Source organism: Triplophysa dalaica, chromosome 20 (genome assembly GCF_015846415.1).
Source record: "Triplophysa dalaica isolate WHDGS20190420 chromosome 20, ASM1584641v1, whole genome shotgun sequence".
In the NCBI taxonomy this organism is placed as follows: domain Eukaryota; kingdom Metazoa; phylum Chordata; class Actinopteri; order Cypriniformes; family Nemacheilidae; genus Triplophysa; species Triplophysa dalaica.
Window position 1 is genome coordinate 6207481 of NC_079561.1, and position 12175 is coordinate 6219655.

Sequence of the window (12175 nt, forward strand, 5' to 3'; positions counted from 1 at the left end):
TTTAGATGAAACAAAGTCTATTTTACATTCCTATCAATCTTCGAACACAACATAGACAAGAAAGAGGATAACTGTAAAGTGCAATTTTCATTGGCTCAAATAGCAAAAATGTGTAAACAACGCGCAACATTTTGCTATGCTACATCAGTACTTGTTACTATTGAAAAATGTAGTTAAGTTACTAAAAATCTATGTTGGGAAATAATCGTGGGATGACTTTACAAAGCATTTTGGGCTCATTTTTCCCTCGTGTAAAGACAGCTTGAATATCTCGCTATAAATGTGTCAAATAGGGTGAGTTTGGACAGCTGGGCTGGAAATCTGAAAGCCATTAAGTATTGAGCAGGCAGAGTGAACTGAAATAACCTCAAGACAATACTCTTCCAAAAAAACAGGCATCCAAACATCCAGATGAAGACACCAAAAACACCAGCTCTTCAACAGACAAGCTCTTTGTTTTAATAGCACTGAAAGGGATCATTTTACTGTGTATTTGGTATGTTATAAGTTGCCCATGCATGTATTAGACACGTAAAATGGATGTTCCAAATATAGTAAGAGGCGTTACATTTTCCTCACACGCTTGCAGTATTCGACCAATCATAGCACACCTCGCTTTTCAGAGCGATGAGTTTTGTAAAAAGTCTGCGCATTTCAGAGAGGCGGGGCAAAGAGGAGATACAAACATTCACGGTATGAGGAAAATTCAGTGTTTTTGAACCTTAAATCGTGTATGCCGATGGCAATTACATCGAAAACAAACAATAATATTTGTTTCAGCCGTGCCATATGACCCCATTAACAATGAGCTATTCTGTCATAAAAAAGAGCCATCACCATTCAAAAGCTTCACATTTCCCAGATGAGTTTTATTTATCTATAAATACGAATTCAGAATTTATTCGTTCATCTTTAATCTTCACAACATCTGGCTGAAGTGAAGCATTAAATCCTTTTCCTCCACTGGAGACATATTGGGTCTAGTTTCTCATTGGATGCATAACGTACAATTCAACATCAACAATCATTGCTAACAAGGCTACAACAAAGCAGCTTGTCAAAGGCAAGCAGGTACCTGACTGAGGCACGAGTCAGTCTGAACACATTGGAATTGTAGATGAGCAGAAAAAGGTCAGGAAACGTTGAACCGCCGATCGCATTAATTCTTGGCTTATCCCTCCTCAGAACGGAAATGTCATGTTTACTGCATTTCAGGTTCATTTGTCGAATGTGTTTGCAGATTTTTCTCCCTTTCTATGCTTTTGTAAGGTTAGCGAAGACAAAGGGAAGAATCTGTTTGATAACTCACAAGCCGTCTGCCTTTTGTAGGGTGGCATTAGCATATCTAGCTGTTCCTCAAACCCGTGTCCACTGGTATATTGTACTGTTACTTGACCAGCAGCTTTGCAAAAAGATCAGCTATCAAAGTCTGCCACGCATTAATAAAGCTATGAATTACACCCTTTGCGTTCAGACATCTCCCACCTCAGACATTACTGAGGAGCTCTTCAACACCAATTTACAAATATGTTTTGATGGCTCCTGGTGGCCCTGTCCTTCACGAGGCACCGTCATGGAGCCACAGCCTGTGGTGCACACAGAGAATGTGAAGAAATGCGAGTCAAAAACTTTCTTTTCATCGTTGACAATTACCCATGAAGCCTGCTTGGAACATCTTTCTCTGTGTCTCTTTGGAACTCCAGGTTTAATTGGCCAGGACCAATTGGGTTTCATCAGCAGTGCTAAGTTTGAGTAGAAGTAAATTTCTATGTGCGGAAGATCTTGATGTGAGCTATAATGATAGCAGGTACAGTCACTGACGTATTGTGCACTTGGGGAACACAAGTTACTTTTAAGGTCACGAAAGACCATACAGTGAAGACCAAAGAACAAATAACTAATGGAAGACTTTCAAGCCACAAAATCATCCTAATAATCTCAGTTTGAACACAGAGTTCTGCTAAACCTATTTCCTCAAGAGTTTCACTGCCCAAAGATTAGTTCTAGAAAATGGCTCTTCCTGAAGCCTGTGGTTTCTCTGTTAAAGTGCTCCAGTCCCTGGGCTCTGCCTGGATCTTTTTATGGCCTTGACTTTTTATGGTTTCTGTAACTGTGACTAATGTGACCGGTAGAAATTCTTAGCGTTTTGCTGAATAACTGCAGTTAAACAACAATAAATATTGATGATAGCGAAACAGAAATGCACTAGGATTGAATTATCGCCGTTTATAAAAGGGGCTGATCAAAGATGGCTGAATCTCTTCAGCAGCTGTGTTTTATTGTGAGGATAAGAATGAGTCATCTGATACCGATGAGACTGCTTCTCCAATTTAACATAGACTTCCTAAAGCTACACTGCTGAGTATTTTTAACTCATATCTGGCTCCTAAAGGTGACTGAAGGACATAAAACATGACCCGTAAACGTTATAATTCTTTTAACATGTAACAGGGATTCAGTACTTTCTGTAGTGCTAGATTTAAACAGTGGTGTTCTGTAATAAGCATCATTTGAAAGCTTTAGATGCCATCAGGAAATTTAGCTACAATCATTTACATGACAAATGCAACGCTTTCAGACTACTTTATGTGAATAGTGAGACTTACTCACTTATAAACAAATAACTTATTATGGCTATGTTGACTGAATTTATGGCATTGTCAGTGCACACTGTGAATCAATAATGCTGTGCAGTTTTGTAGATATTTCAAAGAATTCAATCAGCTAAAAGCAATTACCAAAATCAGTTTGAAACATTGGCAAAGTCCAAAACGTATAATTAATATATTCAGTTGAAACGAACAAGTAGAATTATCTGTTTAAAATTTATGTTTTGGCATGAAAGCCAATCACCTTTCTCATAAACAGTTCATCTCTCAGAAAAATGTATTTTTTTAAATGATCAAAAACTGTGTTGTCATAGTCGGCACAGCACTTTTTACTTATTATTGGTTTGATATTTGCAAAACCCAGTGACAACATAGAGGCTGACAAAAGATTTTGATATTATGGCAAGAGATATTTAAATTATGAAATAAGGAGATACAAGGTTTCAGAAGGACAGCAGCGAAATGTTAGATTAGCTCTTTAAAGGAAGCATACATTCTTCCTCTTCGTGATTTTCAGTTCTGTTTCTTAACACTAATAATAGTACTTATCAAAAAACAAAAATATAGCAGCTAGATTAAAGTTCCGTTGGGGTCTTGTGAGGCACAGTGCAGGAAGTGCGTGTAAACTTACCGTGTTTAATGCGTTAAGTGTAGTGTCGTCCCGTGAGGCGGCGAGGCAACCGTCCTCTGTTGAACCCCCGTCACACATCCCCGCAAACGCAGCCATGCTCCTGACAACCAGAAGATTGAGAAAGTTAACACTGGCAACTACACATAGCGCACCACTTGAATTGTGAGAAACATGATGGATGTGGGGCTTACCTGGCTGCCCGCAGGTACATGAGCAGGTCGCAGTCGTTGACCCCAGGCATCCAAACCAGCTCTTCATTCTCTGTCACTGTTTGACCTCCAGGAGAGGGAAAGGGTTGGAGCTCTGGCAGCTTGGCCTAATTTGGCAAAGATGAGAGAGTCAGCTGCTGTCACAACCAAAATAGCACCAGCGATGAGTGCTAAATATCAATTTTCAAATTCATTTAATCTCTCTGATGTATCAGGGCGAAGGAGGGGTGCGAACAGTCATGAGTGATTAATATCCTAAAAGACCTCGCTTGTATAAATGAGGTGGTGACTGAATAATATTCCGCTTCGCCTAATGTGTACAGGCCACATATTTAAACTCACAGTTAAGATGCTAGGTTAACAAGACGATTTCTGTGATCCAAATCACTTATTCTGACTGAAAAAAAAGAGCAAACCACAAGTAATTTTCTAAAATATAACTAACTCTCAGTTCTTTCAATAAGTCCTTAAGGTCTTCCATCTTGGGTTGGATCAATATCTGTGGTGGCCAGCCTTTATCACCACAAACTTCATCTAAAGCCATTTTAAGTAACCCTGAGCAGAGGTCCTGCTGCTGGTTTCACTCCACATGATAACTCTTAACGGATCTTCGGCACGAAATACACTATAAAAATCTGACATTAATAGCTGGTGGTGCTTGTTCTATTTCATCATGTGCCATCTACTTCAGCCACCTTCCTTTTTGGTTTTCTATTTCAGACCGCTGTGACCATTCCTAATTCCCATAAAACACTGCTGAATGTGTCTAATAAATCCCACACCATCAGAGCAGCCAATTTCCATACAGGCCCGGAAAAATCATTAACCATCGAACATCTCTTTGAATGGACTAAAAGACCCGGTTTATGTAAAACGTCCAAGCGACCAAATTACAGCAGTCATTGCGCTTGTCAATAAAACATTTGCCTAATATAAGTTTAAGGTCCGCACAACAAGCTTTTAATAAGCATGGTTGTAAACAGCGGGAGAAGGTTTCAGGTAACACGGTGAGTATTTGTAGAGTGAAGACATACCTGGTGACTGGGGCCAACTCGAATCTCCCCTTGCGTACTGTTTAATCGCCTGAGAGAGAAAAAGGGAGAAAGAAAATACTGAGTCATGTAACTGATGAGCAACTTTTTCCATCAAGAGTGGTGTATTACTGTTTTCTTTTCACGTAAGAACCACCACATGCAACTGCGGTTGAATTCCTTGCTTCATAAGAGAAATCTGTGGTTACTTGGAGCTAAAACTGTATTATCATTAAAAGCCCAGATTTTTTATTATTGTACTACAACATCCCTTTAATTTACAGATTCTACAGTGTCTAAAAACATTAACGCCCTGACTGTGCTTTTAGTGCATTATACATCTCTAGCATCAGAATACAATATTCATTAATGCAAATCGCACATGAAAACACAATAGAGACGGAGGAAATGGTGTAGATATAAACCAACAGACTCAGTTGTTCAGCTGTTGAGGTGCACTACAAAAGCCCCCAAAAGGCCGGATGATAAGGGGGGGAGAGGAACTCTGAAATGGCTGCTGCTACAAACCCATGGCAGTAACCATGGAAACTACAATTTAATAATAGTGTTCCGATCTCCAGCTGCAATGGATTAAAGAAAATGACAAGATGTTCCCTTTGAAAAGCCTTCACCGCTCTGTTGCCATGGCAACAGCGCCGATTTTCATATAGCTAGCCACAGAGCAGGGCCCAGAAACTGTCACTATGATTTGCGTCCAGAGCAGCTCTCACTCCACCGCCGGGCTGGCTGCCCAAACCTGGCTGCAAAGGGAGGAGAGGTGAGGGCCTCAAATCACATCCCCCTCTTCTGGGTATATTTCATAAACAACCGCTCTCTCCCTCATTCACGATCCTCTCGACTCAGACCAAAAAACACAAGATCTGTCAATGGAGGAAATTCCACACTGAAACAAATATGGCAGACAGACCCAGGCTGAAAGGGGCTTTTAATGCAGGCTTTTTAATAGGACCTGGACGATGAAAGACATCCACGTCAAATAAATAGCCGGGCAAGCAATATTGCATCTTGACTGAAACTGAATCTGCTGTGAGATGATAGTGGAGGGGGAGAAATCTCTCGGCCAGGTTCCCAAACATTCTGAAGGCTCTGCATTTATTTAAAGGGTCTGAATAAGTGAGCAAAACACATAAGAGCTGAAGGGAATGTTTAGAGGACTGCTAGTTAAACTGCATGCCTGCATCAAGGCAAAAACTATTTCACCTACTTCAAGAAAATGGACAAATATGAAACTATACTTTTCAGAAGCATTTAAATAAAACACTGTAAACTATTACACATTGTTATAATAAAACTGAAATAACTAGAACAAGAATCAAAATAACTTCGAAAATAAACAATCAAAGTAAAAAGTTATTTCTTATAAAATCCTTTATAGGTTTTTTAGTCTTAACAGTTAAATTTACATACAATATTACGTTTTTTACCCTAACATAAAAATGTTGGACATCCAATCTAACATGCTTTTATGAAGTGATACATTCATCTAGAGCAAACTATAATTCAGCATTTTATCTCGAGTGGAGTCTGGCTCAACATAGAAGTAAAACAGCAACATGTGCAAACACTTATCACGCAAGCAACTTTCCTGGCTTGACATCCTTTGAACCAAAAGTTCAGAAAAATCGCACTGGACGGACAAATGAAAAATATCAGCATGATCCCGTGTTACGATGCGTGTTAGAACGTCTAAGATCACACAAAGATATCCTTGTGAAAATTCTTTATGGTTCCTAACACATACCCATAAAACAACATTAATGTGGTCATATTTTGTGGTAGGCACAGCATTATTGTAAGAAATTGATCCGGACTGACAGAACTTCGGATGTAATTAATAGTTTATTAAAGATAAAGCGAATACTTTTCCTATCACACTTTGTTAATTACAACAGCACCTCCAGCACATGTCAACATCAACACAACATCCTGCATATTTACACTCGACCACGCGTACAGCAATCAAGCCTGGCCCCACCCCCTCCATCAATATTATCCAATCCCTGCGCTGCTCTTAGACGGTCATAACAGTGGCTAAATTCAACGACCGGACTGTGCCAACTTCATTCACACACCCACTAAAATCACCACAAAAGCTCTGCTTTCAGTGTCTTAAAGTACGCACAAAGGCTTCTCTCTGGGCAATGTCACCACTATTGCTCACATAAAACACACAACGCAATAAAGCGTATTACAAAACGAAGTCACGACAGCCTCTCTCATGTTTATCTGACCCGTTACAACAAAGTCAAATCGCTTGAGATAACAGACATGTCACGGGACTGCAGATGCGTGTTGTTTGTGCACGAATCCGAGTAACGTTATTTACATTAGCACACTGAATAGCACAGTCGGCTAAGGCTACTGACAGCAACACATGAACACACCGGTCAGCGCTGTCAGCACGAAATAATGCACATACATCTTTACTTTTAACATAAACGCATCTCTAACATGTCAGCACACACGCGAGTGACTCCGTATGAAGACTAGCACGCAAACGTACCTGCGCGGACTGAACAGGTCGTCCATACCGGAGCCAGAGCTGCCGTTTTGTTTTGACAGTGTGAGGAATAAAGTCTCCCGCACCTATTTTTGTAGGTACTCAAAATGGAGGCTCGTGCATTCAGACGGGCAGCTTTTACACTGAGCTTGTGCCGTGACCTCAGCTTTCCCGTACCGACAGACAGCACTGAGCATGTGCCGCGACCTCAGCACACACGCGCGCGCGCAAAGGAATCACAGCCCATCACTCCCGCTCTCACACACCATGCTGCTGCACACCAAACAAGCGGGAGGAGGGAGTCGAGACTGGGGGACCCATGAAGGGAGGCTTCCGACAGGCAACCGTGAAGCATTGCGCCCTGTGTATCAGCCAAAGCATCTTCCACCCCCCGAGCTCACCCTGTCCACCTAATGCACATTATTATTGCCGTATCACATGACTGTTGTAATGATTCCTACTGTAATCCCTCTTTTTGTCTGACACCAGTAGTGATTCGAACACACAAAGGAACTAGTCATTTCCATTTTGCATGGACATCAGATGTGTCACACAACAATACTGGTGCTGATTTTGTTCTCTTATGATATATAAATAAATGTATTTAAATGTAATTTAACATGCAAACATGACCAATAGAACCTGATCTGAATACACAAACCACTATGTACATGCCTTTGATATTTACAAATCATGTGGAATTGAACAAATCTATTTAAATATTAAAGGCATAACCAAACCTTTGCATACGGTTTGATATATATTTATGTTTGCTCTGGTCTTTTCAATGCAGTTATTTCTGGGGGTATACAAGCAAAAAATATTTAGCAGAATGAATGCATTGCTATTTTTTATTTAAACTTTGTAATGTCAAATAATAGCGCTTTAATAAAGATATGCATTGAACTTCAATAAATTATTGAATGAAATGAAGATAACTAAACCTCATAACCATGAGCATTTATCTATTCTTTTATCCCTTCTGAAAACGATTGGGCTTTATTCTGGAAAAACAGTCCATTGACTATAAAAAGATAAACAGAGCCGTATAATCTTCCAATAAAAGTGTCACTATAAACACAACGAATCAACAATAAGCCATATTCATCAGACATTCTGAACGACATCTAGATAATTGCTACACTTAACAATCTTGATGCTTTACTGATGATTTTGTAAATACATGAAATGCAAGAAATGGAGTGCTATCGTCAACACACAAAATCAATACAGGGCTTGAGAATGCGACCACAGGGTCGCATTTGTGCGAGTGGGTAAAATGATTGTTTGCCCCGCCAAAGATTTATTTAACATTTATTGTGGTTTAAGAGTGGTGAATGACGCGCTTGTGGTAATTGCAGGACAAAGCGAGAAGAGAGCTTGTGCACTCGCTCTGCCTCCAAACTAAAGTGTGTGTTTTGCTACATTCGGTGTTGCGTTGACCGAACGGCATAAAAGCACTACGGGACAGAGTGCTCCCTATGCTTTTAAAACACTCTCAGGGAACATTGATGACATATTCTGATCGTTCTCCGCAGCGATTAATGAAGTTGAACATATCGGTTTCTGAACTCTCTCTCCTTCACACGTTAATCAAAAGCAAGGTCGGAAGTCAGAATCAATGTTTCACGTGGCGCATTTTGAGAATATTTTTACCCGAATGACAGCTGGGTGTGAATGTGCTGAAATTAAAACACGTTGCCTTTTCTTCCCTGACAAGTGTTCCGCACATTCAGCCGACATCCAATGAAGTGTTTTCCTTTTTAACTTCTAACTTTGCGATGTCCTTACAGATGTAAATAACAAACAGCACATCAATGTCCGCTAATGTCTGATTCATGACGTAATGACTCATTTGAACAGATTAATTTTGTTGAAACAACTCTTATGTCAAACACGGAACTCACAAGACTGACTGTCTAAACCAGGGCTATTCAAATCTTACCCTGGAGGGCCGGAGCACTGCAGAGTTTAGATCCAACCCTGATCAAACTTGCACACCTGTGATTTTCTAGCGATACTGAACAGCTTGATTAGCTTGCTCAGGTGTGTTTGATCAGGGCTGGAGCAAAACTCTGCAGTGCTCCGGCCCTCCAGGGTAAGATTTGAATAGCCCTGGTCTAAACCCATCAAATCATTCAATCAAAACCCCTTAGACCATTTAACAAGAGTGGTTTGCAAGATTTAGTATTAAAGTTTATGTGTAGTAATAAAGGACATATATCATAATTTAGTTCAGAGTTACTTTTGAGTTTTGAGCTAGATAATTTAATAAAATTTCATGTTGTAAAAATAAAGGAGGGCCAGTGGCACAAACACAGCTTTTTTCAAAAAGGGCAATAAAGGAGGTTTGTGAAGAGTGACAGGATATATTTGTGTCAAGATCATTTCATTGCAAATATATCACTTGAATATAAAACTGTATAAAATAACAAATACAAAGTTTCTTTGCATTTATTAAGATTATTTGGGCTTGCGAGTGTTAAAGCGTTCTATATCCAACTATTGTAAAAGGCAGAGTGACAAAATACCACAGAACAATTCATTAACTGAGGTCATTATGCAAGGTCATCATGATGAGTGCAAACAAATTGTAAGTTGGTGCGACCAAATTGTAAGTTGGTGCTAACATCTGAGCAAAGTGTGTCGGAGAAAAATGAGTCTAGAGCCCTGCAATATATTGCCTTGATCTTATTTACCATCAACGTCCCTTCATCCCCTACAAGACTATTTGAAGTAAATAAAACAAAACCATCAACTGCAACCCAGAAATGGTTTTCATAAGAGTTCGATGTGTACAATATAAGCAACACGCTGAGATCTTAAAAGAGCATTTGCCTGAGGAGAAGGAATGATTATTGATGTCAGCGGCGGCTCACCTGGTTTCTGGGTTATATCCTAAGATGTAGAAGAAAGAGTCGATTCGTGCTTTGAACTCCCTGGCAGCGAATATGTCAGAGAAGTGTGAAATGTTACATTTCCCCCTGCAAAGCAAAATCAAGCAAACAAACCGGTCTCATTTCAAGGTGCAAATTCATTTCCACATGTACTTAAAGCATCTGAAACACCATTATAGTTTTCTTTAATCTGTATCTATTATGAATAAGACTCCAGTACTGCTATATAATGATAACATTTAATGACCCTTTCCTTCATTGCGTTATACAAACTAAAGGTGACGGTTGATATGGGTGCCATGCCACATCACAAATCTTGATATTCTATTATATTCTCCCCCTTTTCAGCACTTTACATTTCAACATCAGGGCACATAAAAATAATAGGCATCACTGTTTGTACTTTCAAAGGTGGCTCAATGGCGTCCTAATTAGATGAAAAGAACATGAGGTTTGGAGCAGGCATTACGACATGCTGGAGGAATTCACAGAGTTTATCTAAAGCCCTGTAATAAGTCAAATCAAAGGAGTTTCTGTGCTGCAGAAGTTGCAGCTAATTTGCCCTGAAATCAGTGGTTCAGTGCTGTGGCTTAGTGTGCTGCCTCCAGATGGTTTCAGTTAAGAGAGAGTGAAGGAAAGGGGGAAAAAATACATCACATGGGTAAAGACAGACCGAGCGGATCTGGTTTCTTGACAATAAGCATGCCTGTCCTCTTTTTCCTGAGCCTCATCGCAAAAAAACGTAATTGCTTTCAGTAATGCTTCGCATGCAGAATCGCTGTAAAATGGTAGCCTGTACTGAGATGGCCACTTGTGTTCTAAACAGAGGATCAAAACATCTGTTAAAGGTCTTAACAGCTAGTGTCTTTAGATGAGGTTTTTTTATACTACTATAATGCGTACGGGCAGTTATTATTAATAACTGTAAATCACTGCGGGTACATTCATAAATTCCTCATGACAGTTCAATGTTCAACTTTTTGTGTGTGTTACCTGAGGGCAGCAGCATGATAGGTGTCCACATAGTCTGAGATAAAGAGCTCTCTGCTCTTAACCACGGGATCGGTAATAACCAACTCTCGACCAGAGTCTTGGGAGAGAGAAAACAGACACAGAGCATGAGAGGCATCCAGACTATCCTTAATAAAAATGTGCACACACAATAACTGCAGGCGAGACACAAAAGAAACAAGACAGATGCACACAGTCCGACATGCTATGGAACTGCATGACAGCTGAAGTGTCATAACGACATCAACCAACAGTATTCTTGCTCTTTGAAAACGTAGAAACTAAAGATGCAATTATACCCTACAAATGCCCATAAAAATAGTTAGTGATATAGATAGATAGTTCACTCAAAAAGAAAAACTGTCATCATTTACTCACCATTTTGTCATTTCAAATCTGTATGACTTTCATCTGCAGAACACTAAAGAAGATATTTTGAAAAAGGTTTTTAACTGGACCCCATTCACTTGGTTTTGTGTCCTTACAATAGAAGTTCCCTGTAGCTCAGTGGTAAGAGCATTGCATTAACACCGCGGTTCGATCCCAGGGGATTGCACATACTTTGATACAAATAAATAGGATAATGCGATGTGAGTCGCTTTGGATTAAAAATATATCTGCCAAATGCATAAAAAGCTAAATGTAAATGTGAATGGTGTTTGGTTAACAACTTTCTTTAAAATATCTTCTTTTGTGTTCTGCGGAAAAAAGCAAGTCATAAAGGTTTTTAATGATAAGAGGGTGAGTAAATGATGTTAGAATCTTCCATATTGGGTGAACTATCACTTTAAAATGTTAATACCAATATTTTTCAGTATACAACGTAGTGCATAAATAAGCACAACAAACAGAAAATGTATTGTTGTGGTATATATGATTGCATAATGTCACTGGTATTGCAATTTCAGTGTTGCGACAGTCCTAGTTACATATTGTGGGATCAATACCTTTTGGCTAATCCTAAATATTCCTGAAAAATCGACTAAAAAGCATTCTTGGATCCAAAAAGCTGAGCATTCATCTCTGACTAAAGCAGGGACATTTTCTGGTCACTCTTGCAGCAGGTGGTGGCTGCTCCTCTCCAGCTGGCCGGCAAGTATGCCAGCCTTCTTCAATGCTTTATTAGAGTGCAGTGTGAATCAAAGTGCCAAAGCCTCTGCCCAGTGGAGCCCCCAGCCTGTTATTACTGCCTGATGTGTGTATCAAGCTCAGATTTGCTGCTGATAGTCAGGAGAATGAGTGCTCCGAGGGCACATTACACTGAAA

The 12175-nt window shown here is 39.7% G+C and overlaps 1 protein-coding gene across 7 annotated transcripts in view; it reads right to left on the minus strand.

Moving 5' to 3' along the window:
* Positions 1-12175, minus strand: part of rerea (arginine-glutamic acid dipeptide (RE) repeats a) — a 131904-nt gene that overhangs the window by 23197 nt on the left and 96532 nt on the right. For 5 of the 7 annotated variants that reach the window (XM_056732856.1, XM_056732855.1, XM_056732853.1 and 2 more), the window contains 5 exons: positions 10892-10988; positions 9881-9985; positions 4484-4532; positions 3432-3556; positions 3241-3340 (listed from right to left, as the gene is read on the minus strand). In XM_056732856.1, coding sequence (XP_056588834.1) covers positions 3241-3340; positions 3432-3556; positions 4484-4532; positions 9881-9985; positions 10892-10988 — 476 coding nt within the window. Of the gene's footprint in view, positions 1-3240; positions 3341-3431; positions 3557-4483; positions 4533-7004; positions 7217-9880; positions 9986-10891; positions 10989-12175 lie in introns of those variants that run through there. The other 2 variants (XM_056732858.1, XM_056732857.1) reach the window with 2 other exon arrangements.